This window comes from Odocoileus virginianus, chromosome 26, assembly GCF_023699985.2.
Source record: "Odocoileus virginianus isolate 20LAN1187 ecotype Illinois chromosome 26, Ovbor_1.2, whole genome shotgun sequence".
In the NCBI taxonomy this organism is placed as follows: Eukaryota; Metazoa; Chordata; class Mammalia; order Artiodactyla; family Cervidae; genus Odocoileus; species Odocoileus virginianus.
This window is the reverse complement of record NC_069699.1, coordinates 8,970,988-8,991,900: the sequence shown is the minus strand read 5'-3', so window position 1 is coordinate 8,991,900 and position 20,913 is coordinate 8,970,988. Positions and strand designations below refer to the sequence as shown.

General features: G+C 36.6%; 1 protein-coding gene across 6 annotated transcripts in view; it reads right to left on the bottom strand.

Moving 5' to 3' along the window:
- Positions 1–2,682: 2,682 nt before the first annotated feature.
- The window catches only part of GOLGA4 (golgin A4), a 113,028-nt gene continuing 94,797 nt past the window's right edge, over positions 2,683–20,913 (bottom strand). For 5 of the 6 annotated variants that reach the window (XM_070455410.1, XM_070455412.1, XM_070455413.1 and 2 more), the window contains 5 exons: positions 19,512–19,587; positions 17,360–17,463; positions 12,449–12,535; positions 6,302–6,364; positions 2,683–3,651 (listed from right to left, as the gene is read on the bottom strand). In XM_070455410.1, coding sequence (XP_070311511.1) covers positions 6,335–6,364; positions 12,449–12,535; positions 17,360–17,463; positions 19,512–19,587 — 297 coding nt within the window. In that variant the 3' untranslated portion in view covers positions 2,683–3,651; positions 6,302–6,334. The remainder of the gene's footprint in view (positions 3,652–6,301; positions 6,365–12,448; positions 12,536–17,359; positions 17,464–19,511; positions 19,588–20,913) is intronic. The other variant, XM_070455411.1, reaches the window with a different exon arrangement.

The window sequence follows — 20,913 nt, the reverse complement described above, 5'->3', positions numbered from 1 at the left end:
TGGGCAACTATTAACTTGAATCCCCACCCAGCAGTGATGAGGAGAACCTCCCCACCTTTGGTGTCAATGAAGGCCTAGTAGAAAATCTGGACTTCTATCCCATCCTTTACCTGACAAAGATTTTAAGGCAGCCATCAGACATGTGCTTCAGTGAGCAATTACAAACATGCTTGAAGCAAAGTAACAGAACATCTCTGCAAAGAAATGGAAGATATGAAGACCTGAGTGGGAATTTTAGAACTAAAAAATACAATCATTCAAATTAAAAACTCAATGGATGGGGGACTTCCCTGGTGGTCCAGTGGTTAAGACTTTGCCTTTCAATGCAGGGGTGCAGGTTCAACCCCTGATTACAGAGCTATGATCCTACATGCCTCACAGACAAAAAACCAAAACATATAACAGAAGCAATATTGCAACAAATTCAATAAAGACTTTAAAAATGGCCCACATCAAAAAATAAATAAATAAATAAAAAATAAAATGGCCCACATCAAAAAAAATAAATAATCATAGTAATTAAAAACTCAAGTGAATGGGTTCAACAGCAGAAAGGAGGGGACAGAGGAAAGAGTCAATGAACTTATAAATAGAACAAGAGAAATTACTCAATCTGAACAACAGAAATCAGGCTGAAAAAAAAAAAACAGGGCCTCTGGGACTCGTGGGGCTATAACAAAGGATCTAACTTGTCACTGGGGTCCCAGAAAGAGAGCAGGAAAACAAGAGGGTGGGGCTAAAAAAAATACTCAAATAATGGCTGAAAAGTTCCCACATTTGGTAAAAGACATAAACCTGTGGATTCAAGAAGCTGAGCAAAAATAAACCTAAAGAAATCCACACCAAGATATCATAGTCAAACTTCTAAAAACTGAAGACATCACACTATCCTGCAATAATTTTTTTTTTTTTTTGCACAGCGTGTCAGTTTTCACTCTATTATGCTATAGTAGGACTTCCTTGCTGACTCAGATGGTAAAGAATCTGCCTGCAATGCAAGAGACCTGGGTTCGATCCCTGGGTTGGGAAGATCCCTTGGAGGAGGGCAGGCAACCCCCTCCAGTATTCTTGCCTGGAGAATCTCCACGGACAGAGGACCCTGGCAAGTTACAGTCCACAGTGTTTCAGAGTCGGACACAACTGAAGCAACTTAGCACGCACACACATGCTATAACAACAAATGATCCCCAAATCTCAGTGGCTTATAATAATGACTACTTATTTCTTACTCTTGTTACACATCTGGTCAATGTATCACTTATCTCAGGGCCCAAGCTAAGGGAGAACTCTCTTATCTTTATCTGTCTCATGACAGAGATAAAAAGATAATGGCTAAACCATGCAAGGGCTCTTAAAACTGCTGCTCAGATGTGGCAAAGTCATGTCCACTCAAAACTCATTGACCAAAGTCACACAGCCAATCTTAGTGCTGGTAAAGAAATGTACTCCACCCACTCTAACAGTAGGTACTGTGAACCCAGATAACAAAGTATGTGGGTGCATAATCCAGATACAGGGAGGGAGAGAAGAATTGGAAGCAACAATCTATCCCACCACAATCTGCTCATTGGGTCATAAATATTCATTTCCTTCCTGACTGCCCATAAAATACATTCATCATCTTCCCAAAACTTTCCCAAAGTCTCACCCAATTGTAGCATCAAACATTATATCCAGGATCTTGTGAACCACCCCAGATCTTGAGTTAACTTTTCTTGGAAACCTGTGAATGAGAAATAGGAATTATCTATCCTACCCACTCCCAACATACAGTGGTGGGACAAGAAAAAGGGGCAGGGAAACACACTACACATTCCCCCATTTAAAAGGGGAGGGCGTGGGACTTCCCTGGTGGCCTCGTGGCTAAGACTCCAAGCTCCCAATGCAGGGGACCCAGGTTCAATCCCTGGTCAGGGACCTAGATCCCACATGCTGGTACACTCAAATAAACATTTTCCAAAAAATAAAATAAAAGGGAAGAGTGACCCAATCCAGGCGTGTGGTAAGCGAGAAGCTGCCTTCCTGCAGCAGGGGAATAAGCAATGGGAAAATTATAAGAGATGTATCCATACCCACATTTTAACTGCATCTAATCTTCAGAGTAAAATTTTAAATGGCCGTATTGTTTACTGAGTGTGGTATATTCACTTATGTTTGGTGTTTGGACACTTCTGAAGAACAACAAAACCTGATTAAAGAGGATCTTAAAGGAAGGCATAAGGGACCTGTTATTATTACAGAAACAACGGCTGAGTGTGGAAGGAAGGCCTCTGCCTCACCCACACCCCCACCTACACCCCCACTGTAGCACCGCTGCAAGCATTGCCATTTCAACGCATCTTTGACACTTCAAATCTGAGTGAAGCTCAGTTTTGAAATGCAGTGCTCTTAAGAGTATACTGATTCTGAATGCTCGCCCACACATCACATCTTTGGAATGTTGGGGAAACAGTGCCAGACAAACCTGGCACACAGTCTTCTGAAGTGTGTCCGTGTTTGGCAATCAAAGGTTGCTGAGAGAAAGACGGGTTGGTCCTGGATTGTTCTTTCCAGTGTGCTGACCATATGGACAGGCAGATCATCATGGAGTACTGAATCAAAATGACTATCCGAGATGTTCAACAGTAGAGAACATGGAGTTAAATGATAGCATACTGAGGATAAAATATCGTGCAATTAAAAGCAGTTTCACAGAAATTTTAATAGGCCTTAATATAAATAGAATTATAATTGTAAGCATGTATATACACACACACAGAGCCTATTCTCCCATACAAGCATTGACACATTAAAGAATACTCCATGATTAAATGCATTAAAAATCTTTCCAAATACTTGGCCATTCAGCTCTCTTGAGAAACAGTTCCTCATTATAATTTGCCCAGACAGAACATAATTCTAAACTACTTTGAAGAGATTTCAATTTAGGAAAAAACACAATAAGCACATTTCATACAGTAAATAAACTTTATTTTTCTGTTCTGAGATGACATTGCCAACAGTCACAGATTTGCATACGATACAGTTATGTATTGGCTATTTACAATTTACAGTAGTATTTTTTCCTCTGAAAAATATAAGTACAAAAGCTAAGTAAACAATGAGGTACTGCCATTTGGATTTATCATATGTCAGAGCTTAAAGAACTAGTCTTTAGCAAATATTCAACAAATCAATCTGGATAAAATAGTCAATTAAATGCTCTAATTTATCAGAAAAAAATCCACTAAATTTCACCTCAAAATGTATTGCACAAGTCTTTAAAAAAAATCACCCTAAAAATAAATAGGAAAGTCAAGCAGTTCTTTAAAAAGAGGGACAAAAAGAATGGAAGAAAGGAACATGAAGTGAGCCCATAAATCAGGTTAAGTTATTCAAAATATCTTTTAAACAACACAAAACTCTTCCCAACAACAACAACAAAAAAATTGATAACCCCCAAAACTATCATTGTTTCTCCACGATATAATAATCTATTTTAAAGGCAGTCTGCAATCTTTCCATGGGCCAATGTCAGATTTTTCTTGGTCTTCTGGCTACATGAGGGGCCCTGAATACAGCGTCGTACTAACAACAGCAAACGTGCACAGTTTTCCAGGTCTGTCCTGCATCACTCTCCCCACTTCTTCAAGACGAAGGTCGCAGCCATGACTGGAAAAGAAAAAGGATGAGGAGAAAAAAGAAAGGAAAAAAAAAATCTTTAAATGCTAACTTTTTGGGAGATTTATTTTTTCAAGTTAAATTATATTAAAATTATATTCTACAGTCCGAAGACTGAAGTACAATATTCTAAATATTAAATCCTGAAGGAATCTTCTAAACATTACAGTTCTTAGAATGATCTTTAGTCAGCAGTCCTGAAAGCAGTATCTGTATGTGACACTGGAAACTGCAGCCTGTAGCACGTACCAAAGGCTACCAGGTCACGTGAGAGAAAGCCAGGAGGAAGTGCGCTAGCCTGGGAGAAGCCCTCAAGGACGCAGGCTGGATTTAAGAGGCCAAAAGGTTTGTCCTTCTTCTCTAATGTACTGATGTTTCTATGTATTACAGTTCTCCCAGGATGCTAGGCATAGCAGCAAGGGACAATTGCCTTTTGGTTTAAAAAAATTATGTATGCCTCATCTTAAATTAACAAACTTAATTTTAAAACCTTAATATGCTATAAGATACGATGCTAAACCTTCCTAATAAGGTTTCTCTAGATAAGATTCTAAAAGCCAGTGGTCAAATCAAGTATGAGGTTAAAAATGCATTAAGTAATCGAGAGAATCTTTCAGTTCTAGAGAAAGTAATAAAGTCTTCTTGACTTGTAAATGAACAATATAATCCACCACTCAGGATGTATCTCCAAGAGTTTACTATTTATTGATATAAAACTCATTCAACACGCATGTTAGTCCTAGAAATCTAGAGAAGATAAGAAAAAGATCTCCTTTCTTCAATTATTATTTTCCAATGTCAGCTTGCACTGTTGCAGGAAGAGAAGTGCGCACGTGACTCAATAACGCTGCACCATGTCAATGTCATGAGGGACCGAGAAAAGGCGGGGAGGGCTTTTCTAGTTCACAAGAGACCTGAAGAATACGGTGACAAAACGCAATCTCCCAGCAGGTCCTGGAGTTTTAAAAATTATGAGACATTATTTGGAAAACTGGGAAGTTGAGTATTTAACTGTATATTAGATAACAGCATTGTATTAATATTAAATTTCTGAACAGTGGCAACTGTATTGTGAGTATGTAGGAAAAGGGCCCTTACTCTTGAAGATACTTGGTAAGATATTTGGTTTACGTTTGACAAGCAACTGGCAAATGCTTACAAGCACAATGTTTGCAAGCAACTGTCAAATGTCATAGAGGAGAAAAAATACATATGGAGAGAAAGCAAGAGTGAGAGTGAGAAAATCTGGCAAAATGTTAACAACTGGTGAATAACCTAATAAATATAGGTGAAGGGTGGATGAGTGTTTACCTAAGTTTTACAAATCTTGTTTGAAATTTTTCTAACTCAAAGTTGAGAAGACAAGTTATCAATCAACAGAAATGCTACATGGTAGCATTTCAAGTGGTAAATGATGCTATTTAAATGCAGTAAGGAACATGATACAATATTTATATTATAAACAAAGGTAAAGGTGAGGACTTATTGAGTTAGATATGGGATTTACATGACTAATGACAGCTTTAGACAATCACTAAAACAAGTTAACTGATACACATTAAAAATAAATATGAGATTCAAATGTAGGCAGAAAGGATATTTGAACTTAAAAGGTTAAAAAAATGCTGTATGTTAACATTTTAAAACTTGATACTGTTAGGTGCATGTTAGTTGAATTAATAATCACAGAGAACCTTTAATTATAAGTAAGCTCTATTGATTGTGATTCAGCTTGTCACTTGTGAAAATTCATGCAAAGTTTGAGATAAAGACATACCCAAAATTTTTAGGGGGTACTAAATCATGCTAAAAGCATGGATAATATGTAATGGTGATGGGAGGGGTTATTTAAATGTGAGGACAATCAAATGTATCCAAACATTTTAGATGCCTTCACCTCATTGTACTAAGACGTTAATTAGAAATAGCCACATTCAATTAAAGCAGGCTGCCTAAGGGTCTCCTCAGGACAAATGTGTTATTTTGCTATACTGTATGATCCCTTGGAGCAGGAAATGGCAACCCACTCCAGTAGTCCTGCCTGGAGAATTTCATGGACAGAGGAGCCTGGAGGGCTACAGTCCATGGGGTCGCAAATAGTTGGACACAACTGAGTGACTAACACACATGATCCCTAGAAGTAATAAAACTGCCATTTATTTTTAAATTAACTTTACTAGTGCTCATTATTTCAGACTAGCCTGACTCTAAGCAGGCTGTGTAATATTTTACATTCTGGATTCATGAAACGTATCACTCTTATCTAGAAAATGATTTTTCATTTCTCTCTCATAATCTTTATTAGCCCTGAAGACCATTCTCAAGAAATAAAACACAAAAAGGAATATAAAATACATAAACATTTTTGGGGGGATTTTTTGGCAAAATGTCAAACAGCAATTTTGAAACTTTCAATTGCTATTTAAAGAATTAAAATTTCCTAGAATTATATAACATTGGTGGTGGTGATTATTAATCTATATATTAAAGCAAAATTAACAGAAAATCCCTGTATTGACCCATAGCATAATCATATTTTCATTAAACAAAAGAACAAAAGAATTCCAGCAAAATGGTTAGTATCATGCAATACATTTGATTTTTTGCACAAAAGACACAAGACATATTATTCTTCACTCACCACATGCTAACTAAGCACAGACTGATGGTTTACTCAGAAGATACCACTGCGAGGTGAAGTATACTACAAAGCCAGGAAGAAAAAAAGCTTATTGGGTTAGTTTTAAGACTTAACACAGAGATTATATGTGTTTATGAACTTCAAAGGATTAAACTGAATGTACTTAAATTTCTCACATATCCCCAAACCAAGGAATCTATAATTGCTCCCTCCCATCCTAAGTAACTATAACACTACACAGCAGAGATTTTACTCGGAACTTAATTTAAACAACACAATTATAGATATACCTTATACTTAAGTATATATTTATATGCTAGATATACCTAAGTCATGATTATTTGGTATATAAAAGGATTTGTTTCATAATTCCATTCAAGCATACATTACAATCTGATTTACATAATTTCATTTTACCACCAAAAATCTGGGGGGAAATGTTGATGATTGTGAATACAGTGCATCCATACATTGCATTTCCCTCCTAAAATATGTTAATTTTATCAATGAACAACTCTCTTGTAATTCAACACTATATTAGGAAATGGTTTCAGGAATGATGACCCAAACCAAAGTATGCCTTCAAAGGGACCCAATCTCTGCAAATACAGTTTTACTGTAGCAGCCTTCTGCAATAAATTCAATGTCCTATTTAACATGGTCATAATCCAAGATTATTAACTGACCTCCTGGTTTGCTTTAAAACAGTATCAGCAAAGACAGGAACTGTTTATAAGATCTGAGCCTACTCTTAGTGTGACCAACCTTGGAAGCATCATTTTATTTATCATTTATATTTAATGTGCAGTTAGTAAGAAGCAACAAAATCAAAAGACAAACTAGAAAATAATATTTGCAACACACAACACAATAAGACTAACATCCTATTGGAAAACTTGCGGGAGTATGCAAACTATATATACATATCTATGTTCCCTGTGTCTATGAATGTTAAGTACTGAAAAACTAAAATAACCCAGGTGTCTATGGATAGGAAATTGATGAACTCAACTGGAGGACATCCATATATCAACCAATCAAAAGAAGAAAGTAAATCAGTTTGTAATGAGTTGGGATACAAAGATAAGTGAAAAAAAGCAAGCTGTTGCACACTCTCATTTTTATAAAGTAAAACACCTAAATGATAGAGGAATAAATGTAATTATGTAATTAAAAGCTGGGGATGTTCACAACACCAATAGCAAACATGATCTTGGCAGGGTGGAAAGAGCTGGGAGGCTGAAGATCATGGAGGTCTCCCTTTCTAAGCAATGTTTCTTTGCAATGATCACATAATACTATGTAATCTGAACAAAATTAAGAGGCAAAACCACTTTTGAGATTACATATACATGGTCTACAGGTGCAGTATTTTTCACTATGCATCAGTTTTATATGCATCTGTTTCTTGAATCCACCTTGCATGCCGCTACAGAGACCACACAAAAGAAAATGTAACTGTCCACTGGAATGGAGAACGTTTATACCTATTGATGCTGAAAAGTTCCGATGGTTTTAATTCAGAGGAGATTGTTTTAAAAGAATTCCACCCAAAGGGAAAGAAGTGAGAAACACCAAGTATAAGACCATGCCTAGAGTAAGGACTGATCAGGATCTGACACAACACAAAGGGTCAGCGTGAAAGCAAAGCAATAACAAAGTCACCAGAAGGTCGGTCTTTAAAAACGACCAGATTAGATGGGAAACGAAAACAAGCCAAATCTTATTCATTAGAATAGAAAAATTTTCTTTTAATAGAGTCAAAGAAAACAGACATTTAGTTTAAACGTGTCATTAAGTTTTTGCTAGCACTCTAAGTAAGAATCACTTTTTAAATAACAAAACAACTTCTCAATCTCAAGAGATCATTTAGCACCTCATTAAAATACTTTCTTACTGTAATTATCCTAAATAAATAAGACTTTCTTTAAAAAAAAAATCTGATGGTGTAAGGGCAGTCTTACTCAATTAGACAATGAGATAAGCTAAATATTTTTGTATTCACTATTGTTCCCATCCTGAAACTCAAACTACTCTGGCCATTTAAATTACCTAAACCATCACAAAATCAAGTATCAGGCACAAGATGCTAAAAACTGAGAGGAGTAAAAAGGCTGCCTTAGGGAACACAAAGCTTTGTGCATCTGGCATGTGTCTTTAACTTCTGACTCCTGCATATAAGACCATTTTTTCTCACTTGAAAGAACTTCAAAATTTACAACTAACTTAATACTTCAGAAGAAAGGAAACCTTGCAGATAGAATAATCCAACATATTCATTTTGCCAAGAAAGGCCAGAAATATGAAAAGCGTTTGTTTGCTCAAAGTCATCCGGGGGCTGAGCTGTTGAGCGCTAGTCCCCACAACAGCGCTGCACGTGGCTGACACTCGAAGGTGCAGAGGCTGGAGGTGGGGCCCGGCTGGAGCAGGTATCCTTCCCATGAAGTGACTAGACTGTCTCACTGAGTGAGGTCTCTCATGATTTACCTTGACCAAGTCTCATTTTCTAGGAAAGACAAGTCCTACACATTGCTTCATGGCGGCTTAGGAACCAGCCCCACCAGTACCACCATCATCACAGAACTCCAGCAGGGGCAGTAAACATACTTTGGTTCTTCAACAATCCTAGCAAGATAATATTAGTTTTGTGAAGAAACAAAGACTCTGTGAAGAAACAAGTCTGAAAGATTCTGACTTGTCAAATGAATGATTAGAATTCCTTCTCTCCACACTGTGAGCCTTAAGTAAAACAGACTTTAATTATGCTCAGTAATTTAATCTTACTTAACAGATAATAGTTTCTCATCTACAGAGTACGTCCTTGAAATTAGGTTAAACTCTGAAACCACTTATTAAATAATAACTGTTGAATTCTGTAGTGGGGTTTCTCAAAGAATATAAAACTCACTGAGGGGAAGGGACATATGCATGGTACAGAGGTGATAAACTGAAAAATACCTTATGAGCAGTCATGGACAGTTTTTGATCCATGCCAGAGAGCAAACTTATAATCATGAGGATTATAAAGCAAAGTTTTTAGACAGTTTCCCTCCTCTAGTATCTGTTAAATGATGCCAGTGCTGATGTGGCTCACACTGTCAGTACAAGGTGCAATGCACCATCTCTCAAGCGCCCCAGTTACTAACACAGGACGGAGCTCTGCGATGTGGCGGGGTTTGCTTGGCTTACTTATACCAGCTGTGCGCCCCGAAATTTAAAATAACAAAGCAGTCAGCACTGCTGATTTTAACAGAGAGGAACCGAGCTGTGGTTACAACAAACTGCATAAATGGCCCATCTGGAACATTTAAATTAAAGCTAAGATGACTAAGTAACTTTAAAAAGATTATTTTAAAAACTCCTAAAAAGCTTTGCTTTCTATACATTTAGATGTCTTTCTACTGGATACTTCTACAGAAAAAGAGAAGTCACCATTCTTAGCAGTGCTTCACTCTTATCAAGTACAGCTCATCAGTGTATGAAGTAAGTTGTGATTTCTTTAAGAGGTTTGTTCAAAAACAATGATTCCCATCACTCATTTATGAATGACAGTGACTTTAAAGCCAATGTGACTTAGGCTTCCACTTTTTCCATATAATCTTAATTTTTCATCAAATAAGGAAACAATCATGAATGACTCTATCAAGTACCAAAAATCTCTTTATATTGACAAAAGTTTAAACAAATTGATGTATACGTAATCTCTGGGATCTCCCTCACTTCATGCTCACTATAACATTTCAAATTTCCTAAGCATCTGCTTTTATAACCTGAATTATATTACATAACCATGTCTTTTATTCATGTATGAATGAATGGACGCTTTTCCCTCTGCCTAAAATGAAAGATTCCACAAAGTCAGCAGCCATACCTTCCATGTCTTCAATTTTCCTATATTCACCATAATAAGCATCAATAGAAGAGTCAATTGAACTCATTTATTAGGCAAAAGATAATGATGGATGAGACTGCTTAAAATAGCAGTGGAAGTCTGAGGCTTTCTTTCTAAGCAGGTCAGCCTCTGGGATAAGTAATTAGGAAGGATCAGTCACCAGTTCATCCCTATCTAGAACGAGTACCACTTTATTCATGAATAAACAATGTAAAGTTTTGCAAAGATTGCTTTTCAGTTAAACTTAAGAAAGAAACTTTTCCATCTGTCTTCAAAGGTTGTTTTTTGTTTTTTTAATTATTTATTTTAATTGGAGGCTAATTACTTTACAATACTGTAGTGGTTTTTACCACACATTGACATGACTCAGCCATGGGTGTTCATGTGTTCCCCATTTTACATGGTTCACTATTTACATGTAATCTATTCGAACAGTTTCTTTCAAGGCAAAACAATCTGCGGCTGCATGTGGGAGACTGGCGGGGGGGGGGGGGGGGGGGGCGGGGACAGAGTGAGGGCAAATGTCCTACCACATTTGCCAAAGCAGTGACTTAGGATGAGTCTATACTATATTCCAAATCCTGACAAACTGCAGCCTAACAGTAAGAGGAGATGTTGGCCATACCTCATCATCAAGAGCCTCATCATCAAGTAGCGGCTATAGGAGAATGAACGAAGATTTAAAAACAAAAGAAAACTTTCTATTTACTTCATTTTAAAATATTTTGACCATAATGACAGAATCATGTCAACAGGCTCAAACTGCATTGAAGATTTTGTTTTCATAAAGACAGTTGTTTTACTTGGTGAAGAGGAAAACCACTCTGAGTGAACTACAGATTACAGAATCGGATGTTTGCTAGAATTTAAAACAACATTCACTCTAGTGATGAAGGGCATACGTTATAGTTACCTACTTATCAAAAATATCTATAATCAGAACTAACTATAGAGATATGACAATATTTTACAGACCACTAGATACCAGGGATGAATGTTTTACAAAAAAAAACCAAAAACCACAATTAAAGGCTAGCCAGAATAACTGCAACTGTCCCAGAAAATATATAATAGATAAGTAACACAATATACAATGGAGTTGGGCCTAAAGTCAGGGATGCTGGATGACTTTAAAGGATGCCAAGAAGACATCAGAGTATCCATTGGGTCAAAGGAAAGGAGCATCACAGGGGGTTGATAAGTGCTAGGGGGGGTTAGCCTGCAGGATAAAAGCCTTCCATCCAGGCCATCTCAGGGTTTTTGGTTGAGTTCCACAGGTTAGAACCAGAACAGACTTGTGACCCCAATAGAAGGGGCAATTTGGGTTCATGATAAGCCAGAATTTGTTTGAGAAACACACACAGTCTGTAGAGGTAAGATGGTATTCTTTGAGAGCAATTACTTATTGACTTAGTCCTTCTTACTGGAGACACTCAGATGTGAGCTAACCATCACTGTAAGAGCAGACCTTTGTTTGCTTTAAACAGGTGAGTAAAAGAAGAGCAGTACTGTCATCACAAAATAGGTACAGAAACTGCAGGGGAAGGTGTGGAAGTCCTGCAGGCTACTAGCAAGACAAGAAAAGACAGAAGAAAGAGAAAGTTAAGAGTCAGACAGCAAACATCACAAGTTCATACTCTGCTTAGAATGGATCTTCGTATTCCGGTATTGGTGCAGGGCAAAAACAAGTTAGGCAAGGGGAATTTTGTATAATTTATGAAGTGTGTATTTGTTTCATTTCAATCACAGCTGACTCCACACAAAAATTTCCCAGTAATTCAGTTATCTATCGATACTTTCCCTTGTAGGGTATAGGCCAAAAGCTCAAAAATGCTTAAATTCTTTCACTCAGAATTATTATATTTGGAAATCAATTGAAATAGATTTAGGAACTGTAATCTACCAAACACCTACATCATGATATAATTTGGTTTAAAAAATTATTACTCAACATACCAGAACAAATGTCTTTTCCATCCTTCCCAGAAAGAGCCCAAGTTCCAGAAATCTCATACAGCTCATCTAAGTGTCAACCTCATATATATTATTAAATAAGACTGTTCTTTCCTTGAGGGCATGCATTCAGATTTGCCCTCAGTTTAATATTCATAATGTAGTTTCATATTTCAGGCTATACTACAATAAAGATGAAAACTTTTAAACTTCTCTAACCAACTCAGTCTTTGTAAATGAGACAGAATATAAACAGACAAGATAAAGTCATCTTCTATATGTAGCCTATACTTAAAGCTTACCATGAGTCGGGCATCTTCTCTTTCCAAAATTTTCTGAGTCTGATCATCAGGGAACTTCAGTACAGTGGTTATAACCTTTGCCATGGTCTACAAGAAAGACAAGAGACGGTTACTAGACAGAAGAGCGGATGACTCTCACCCCATTCTGACATGTTCTGCCAGTGGAATTCTTTAGTGCTCTCAATGGAAGCCACGACCAAAGAAGTATGATGTGAAGGTATCGGTCAAGGAAATAACAGTCAATTCCAGAATTTCAATTTGAAAGGACCCCTCACAATGCCTGGGTTGATATTATTTTAAGAAGATGTATTTACAATAGCATGAAGCTATATAAAGTTCTAGTGTTCTTGGCCCTTTGTTGTATTAAAATGAAACTTAATTACTCATTCATTTTATAAGGCTTTTTATTTGTAGAAATCTATCTAGTAAGTGTTGTATTGCCAAAACATATGCTCTAAATAATCAGAATTAGATACTCCCAAGTTCAGCTTGAACTAAATCACATCATATATCTCATAAACATGGGCTACTGCATGAACATGAACATGCTTATAGGTATTTTTTTAAGACATGCAGCACATCAGCCTAATAGAAATACAAATTACATTTTAAATAAACACAAGATGTTTTGTTTGGTAGAAAACAGGATGAATCAAAACATTACACATGGTGGCTTGCAAAACAAGATCATAAACTGTGCAGATCTAAATAAATATACCGTAAGCCAGACTGTCACCCATAAGCTGGTGGAAAATTCTCCTCAAAGGCTGAAATTCCCTATTTTGTATCAAGATGAGATGGTTTGAGGGAGACAGAGAGGAAAGAAGATACCACTTATGAAATAAGTAGGATAACAAGTTCGGCGCTCACATACAAATTCAGGCACTAGTGCTCTGCTGAGGATGAGGAGCAGGCTCCTTCCTGCAGGGCTACAGAGGATGGGAGGCTCACCCAGGAAACTGACTCCTAACATTCTGTGTTCACAGTTACATGACTGTGCATGTGTTCTGGGCAGACTGCAGGGAGGGAGGGAAGTGTGACTGCAGAAGGTCACGGAGCAAAAGATGACATAAAACAGTTAACCAAAATTTTAGGAACACACAGCATTAGGGGAAAAGCATAATTATTTCCAGAAGAATGGAGCTGTTAGAAAATAACTAACATTTTTAAAATTCCTACTATGTGTTAAGCCTAGGCAAGGCACTTCATGTATTTCTAATACTCATTTCAACTAAGAGATCAACTACTATTCTTCAACCCCAAACCCCAAACCATAAAGAGTAAGATTTTAGTGTCTGACTCTGCTTCCTTTATCTTTGCCTCTGCCAGCTTGATGATCAAAAAAATACCTTTAATACAACTTAGTTCCTAGAGAATACCAAAGGCATTTTACAAAAATCCTCATCCTTTAAATTGTATTGCCCAGATGGAATAGAATCTTCTGTGCTAGACTGAAGTCTAGAAACCAAGCATATATGTGGCATGAAGTGGCAAGAGAAGCAGTAGTAACTGTTTCAATATTCTTTTTATTAACACTCTAAATTTAGCTTATCAAGTTCGAAAAACCCCAAAGTCCATTTATACTCATTATGAAACCATATATATTATACACTTAGGCACAAGCATATCTGTCAAAAAAAAAAAACAAAAAACTGTGGCTAGTTGCCTCATCACACTTCTAAAAACATTAAATGGGAAACCCACCTCTAAACTCATCAGCAATGCTGAATTTGCAGCTGGTTACCCAGTAAAGACTTACAGCTCTTCCCTGGCTTTAATGGAAAGCCCAGGTTCTCTGCCATACCATGGGAAAGAAATCAGCCTGTCTACTCTACATACAATATCCTCAGGCCCTGGGAAGTAAGGAAAAGTGCAAATGAGCCACCTGGTTTAGAAGTGGCTTCTCCTACCAGGTTTTCCTTAGGGAGAGAATTCAATAAAGGACAGAATGAGAAACACTTTCTTTTGAAAAGGAGAACAGGCTGAATTTAAGTACCAAAAACAGCATGAAGGATCAAAATCCAAGGGAAAAAAGTGCCAGGACAGAAGAAAGAGAGGAGTTTACTTAACTTCACACTGTACGAATGTGTATCGCACATGTGGTCTTTAAAAAATCATCTGCCTCATCAAGTAAGGAACACTGTGTGCAAAAGCAGATGAAGAAAGACAGGTGGGATGACATACAGATCCTACTGGGCAAGAAACAACAGCAGATGATGATCAAATCACAAAGGCCATTAATGTATTCTGGCTCATTCTAAAACCACAGCCTGGTCTCCATTTCAAATTCTTTGTTAATATATAGGAACTGGGCAAATCAACAAAAGAAATGTCTAAAAATAGCCATCGTGTCTACCCTTGAGTGTGTCAACCCTTGCTTGAAAATCTTCAGGGCCACCCTCCAATAACCTACAGGTAGAATTCTGAAATACTCCAGACTGTCTACACCCTGCAGCCCTAAGCAGAGTCACTTCCACATCACAGAGGCAGTGCTTTAGTTGCAGCAGACTCCTTGTCATTCCAAAGCCCACACTCAGTTTCCTGTCTAGGACTTTCAGTCTGGGCTTTCCTCCTGTCTGAGCTCATCTATCAAAATTTATGCCCCCTTGTAAAGGCCTGTATACACACCTCCTTCCCCATGATTCCCCTGACCTCCCCAAAAGTAAATATGGGGATGCTGCTTTTCAGAGCCTGTATCACACTATGATTTGCTACACTCTGTATCACACTGTGCCTCGTGAGAACAGCTCCACCTTCCCACTATATGGTTCAGTTTGGTCAGTTCAGTCGCTCAGTCGCGTCCAACTCTTTGCGACCGCATGAACCGCAGCGTACCAGGCCTCCCTGTCCATCACCAACTTCCAGAGTCCACCCAAACCCATGTCCATCAAGTCGATGATGCCATCCAACCATCTCATCCTCTGTTGTCCCCTTCTCCTCCTGCCCTCAATCTTTCCCAGCATCAGGGTCTTTTCCAACACTATATGGTAAACAGCTTAAAATTAGGGATGGTATCCGTTTTCATCTCCAGATCCATCATGGCGATAAACATCAGGCCACATACAGTAAGTGTTCAATAAATATGCAATAAATTAAATTGAGTATTGACTACCAATTTTCAATACTGACTTATAAAAGGTCATGGCAGAATGAAAGCCTACTCATTCTTAGTAACCGGAAAGGCACACTGAAGGCTGAAGACGCAGCTCACATAGAGCCTCCTCGGCACAGATCCCTAGCTGCCTGGGCCTCAAAAACATCGCTTAGAGCTGTCTCCCAGGTCACAGCCCAGGATAACTGCAGAGCTCCGAAAGCATAGGCTGAGACCTGGCTGAACTGGCCCCACCCCAGAAGGTAACTCCTGCTGGGCTGGGCCTTTCTTTAGGAATCAGACTCTGAAAGGATCTAAGGCAGTCACACTCTCATTTCATAGATTGAGAAAAGGCTAAATAATTAATTCAGCAACAACTCTGGGATCAGAGCTTTAGACTCACAAATACACCAAAGGAGCTAAACTTCCGAGAGGCTATTTTTCTTAAAGAAATGCTTTTCCCCCGTTCCCTGCAATAACAAGGTAACTTTATCTAAGTCATCTTAAATACAGGCTGCTATCCAACAAGGGCATAATAACAGAAAATTACATTTCATTAGCTTTGTTTTTTAAAGATAAGGAGAAAATTCAGTTTTAGCTATCCTTTGATTAAAAAAGTTCTTAAGAAAAAAAGACACTGAATTACTGTGAATTAATACATCCATCCTATGATGCACATTCAGGATCACACTAGATATTTCTTTAACTTGAACTATCTCATACACTAAAATTAGATTTCTGTTGTATCAAGGATTCAAACGATCTCTAGCCCTGTAATTCCTGATGTTTAGCAGAATCTACAGCCTATGAATTCTTAATATTCTTTTGAGAGATTTTTTTATGCCCTTATTTTTAGGTCTTATTTGCAAAAACAACCCCTGAACTGTCTTCATTCCTGAATTTAGCACTTAGTAACTCCCACAAACCCATACATTAAAACAGTTTCTCAGAAAACTCATTATCCCATTCTCAGCTAACATATAAGGACAATGTAAAAATTCATGAAGGTAAAAAGTTGAAACAGTATCAAAAACAGAAATTGCTTCAAATGAAAAATTTTGTTTTAAGAAAGGTTCATGAATTTCCCTAAATATATTTAATTCAATTAAAGATGTATTTACAAAATGTCCAATATAAGGCTTTTAAAAACACTGCAGGGATACAAGTAACAATAAGACTAGACTCCACACTATAAGGGGCCTTATAGCAAATTTAACATCCTAGAAAACAAATTAACCAAGCATTATTACTTATGCAGTGTGGTCATTTTTAAATGATCAATATTCTATATGTACAAGAATAACTTTCTTAAACAAATTAACCAAGCATTATTACTTATGCACTGTGGTCATTTTTAAATGATCAATATTCTCTATGTACAAGAATAACTCTTACACTGACCAAAGTACAATATTTCTATATACCCCTACATAGTCATTCTTAATTAGGACCATTTCCAATACTATCCACACTACCCTTAAGTCTCCATGAAAATGAAATTTCATCTCCTAATCTTAAGATCTGAAGTCAAAAATATCCACATGCTTCACAAAGTATTAAGTCAATGAAATTTTTATCTTTATTATTTAGCATCAATAATCAGTATTTTTAAATTAATATTTTATAAATGTAACAAATATAAGCAAGATTTGCCAACTCAACTTTTGCAAACTGAGAGCAATAACACAATTACCTATTGCCTACTATCAGCATATATGGTCTGCTAGCAGTAAACACACAACATCAATATGTGTATTAAAAATGGGATACATTTCCTTCTAAATTAAACCATATGACAAATCACCAGACACGATTTATACCTTAGTCTCACGACCCATCATATACTCAAAAAGCACTTTGCGCAAATACTCAAACTCGGTAGGTTCTCCAAAGAGTGAGACATCAGTTTGGTACAAATTGCCACCTGTCAAACAAACAAACAGATTAAACTGTAAAGAGAAAACCAGACAAGCTACTGAGCACTTAGAAAAAGATAAACTAAAAAAGCGAAGGAACAAAGAGAGAGGCACTGCTCTTGTATCAACTGTACTGTATTAGATTGCATTATGATATGCATATACATTATATATGATAATGTATATAGCATTCCAATTGGTATTTTTCCTTTAGAAGAGAAAACAAGTACTATTACAGCAGTTTTACTTCTCACATCTTTCCCCTCATTCAAGATTTGCCCTTCTTCTGCTTCATCTTTCTGGCATGACAATTTAAGACAAGGTCTAGGGAATACAAAGATTCCTTAAAACCAGTATTTCTCTCCTAAATACTATGTGGTTGGTTTCAGATAGTCTATGGTGACTAAAATGAACAATTATTTTTACTCTGTTAAGGAATTCAGTAGCTCAGAATAGTATTTTAGTTTTTCTAGTATTCCAAACCTAAAAACACGGAAGTTTAAATCAAGTTTTCTAAACTGTTTTGAAACATAAGGTAGATGAGATAAGTTAAATGCATTAAGTAGTAATGCCATTTTAGTGGTTTTCAAATACTTTGATTCAACATCTTAAAGACTGTCACAAAATATATAGTTCATCTATTAGATCAAGCTCCACTTCAATTTAAAAATAAAGAGTAAAAACAGTTCAAGTATATGAAATCACAGTATGAAAAACTTTAATCTGAATAAATTCATAATTCTGTATTATGTGAAGTCTAAAACTCGCATTCACTTCCAGTACAATGGCACACTAGGTAATCTGAAAAGCCTTCTGCACCAAGAACTATCTAAAAGCACAGCAAAGAGATCAATGTGCAAATTCAACCAGATTGCCAGGACTGTTGACAGGAATAAGTGAGCTGATAGGCAAACTGTTTTATAACAGTGCCTAACACTTAGTACTATATGTATGTCAGTTATTAAAAAACTGTACATATGTGTTCACTTTACAATTTAAAACTAAAAAAAAAAAAAGAAAGATTAAGTATGAAATTCTTAAGTTGAAACTAAAGAAAAAAAGAATACTATATTCTTTATGTACTGCTGGGCACAAATTCAGCAGTTCTATGCTAAGAATCACATATGTTGACTTAGCTACGGAAAACAGTCTTTGAAGCAAGAGTCTTCTCTGCAATGAGCCATAGGAAACATCCAAGTTGGTTTTTCTCTTCTTTTTGAAGTGTGTTTTGGAAAGAATCTAAAGCAAGTACTTGTTTAATTAAAAAATGTACAATATCTTACGCTATTTCATAACAATAAGTAAGAGCTTTCAAAAACACTAAAGAATGTGAAATGGCTTAGAGTCATGCCTGAGTACCTTACATGAAAAAGCAGAAAGCTTTACAAAACATTTAGCAAAATAAAACTATTCTTAATACAGCGAGGCTGTGCAACTGAGAATGGGAAATTGTTACAAGATTATTCAGTCATGAATATCTCAAGGGAACAACTACATAAAGACTCAAGCTCATCCTCAGAATCCTTTGTAAGCAGCATACATAATTTAAGTCAAGACAATAATACTTCCAAATCATCCTTCGCCACTTTGAAATAAGTTATTTTTATGAAATTCTTTTCTCCTTAAATCCTGGTTTAAATAGAGCAATTAGTATTACTGTAATTAGTAAAAACAAAACAAAACCAGAAGCATTTAAAATATGTAACTCTGTGTTTATATGGGTCCATGTAGTGGATTATATAAATGCTTGCATATACATAGAAAAGTCTGGAAAAATATACACAAATCGTAAACTACGTCCATCTGGAAAGTGGAGAACAAAGTGGGAACCTGCAGTTTCACTTATACATGGCCAACACTGACTTTTTTCCAAACAACAAATACACATTAATTTTGCTTTAGATTACTATTATTCTTTCCATAAAACTAGCTATTATTGATGAATTTACATATATTCCTTCTAAAGAACGAGATTAGCAAAGACAAAAATAAAAATCATCCAGAAGTCCCCCAACACAAGATATCCATCGATAACATGATGAGAGATCATTCCTACCTTTGTAAGGTGTCCCTACAGTTGTTGCATATACATTCTTCTCATATTTCTTCAAACGATCTTCTAAATTGTGAATCTAAAAATAACAAATATTTCAATCACAAGATTCATATGGAAATAATGTTTAAAAAAAGACTGCTATAGCCACTAGATTTTTTTTAATGTGGAATACAGAATATAGACAAACAAAATTAATACATATGGTTTCTTAGATAGGACACCAAATGCAGAGACAACAAAAGGAAAAACATAAAATTTCTGTGCCTTAAAGTACATTATCAAGAAATTGAAGACAACCCACAGAATGGGAGAAAATATTTGCAAACCATTTATCTATTAAGGTACTCATATCTAGAATATATAAAGAACATTTACAAATTCAGCAACAACAAAAAACAAATAACCCAAGTTAAAAATGAACAAAAGACACTGCCCTAAAGAAGATACACAAACGATAAGATGTTTAACATCATCAGTCATTAGGGAAGTAAAAATTACAACCATAATGAGACAGCACTTCATACTACCTAGGAGAGCTATACTCAAAACACCTGCTGGGGAGGATGTGGAGAAATTGAAATTCTTATACTTTACTTATCAGAATGTAAAATAGTATCCACAATGTAAAACCACTTGAAGGCTCTTCAAAGAGCTAAACAAGTAACTTCCGTATGATCCAGCAATTCCACTACTGAGTACATAACTCAAAGAAGGAAAGAGGTGATCAAACTCAAACTTGTAAATGATGCTCCTAGCAGCACTATGCACAACCAGCAAAAGGGAGAACAAGCCAGTGTATTAAGAAGCAGAGATGTCACTTTGCCAACAAAAGTCCACAGAGTCAAACCTATGGTTTTTCCAGTTGTCAATCACGGGTGTGAAAGCTGACCACAAAGAAGGCTGAGCACCGAAGAACTGATGATTTTCAACTGTGGTGCTGGAAAAGACTCCTGAGAGTCCCTTGGACTGCACGGAGATAAAACCAGTCAATCCTAAAGGAAATAAACCCTGACTAGTCACTGGAAGGACTGATGCTGAAGCTGAAGCTTCAATACTTTGGCCACCTGATGTGAAGAGCCAGCTCATTGGAAAAGACCCTGATGCTAGGAAAGACTGAAGGCAAAAGGAGAAGGCGGTGGCAGAGGATGAGAGGGTTAGATAGCATCACTGACTCAATGGACACGAATCTGAGCAAAGTCCAGGAGATAGAGAGGACAGGGAAGCCTGGCATGCTGCAGTCCATGGAGTAAAAGAGTCAGACACAACTTAGTGACTGAATAGCAAGAAGAAACAATCCAAACATACATCAACTGATGAACAAACTATAGTATCACCCATACAATGAAATATTATTACTCCATCAGAAAAAGGAGTGAAGTACTAACGAATATTACAACACAGA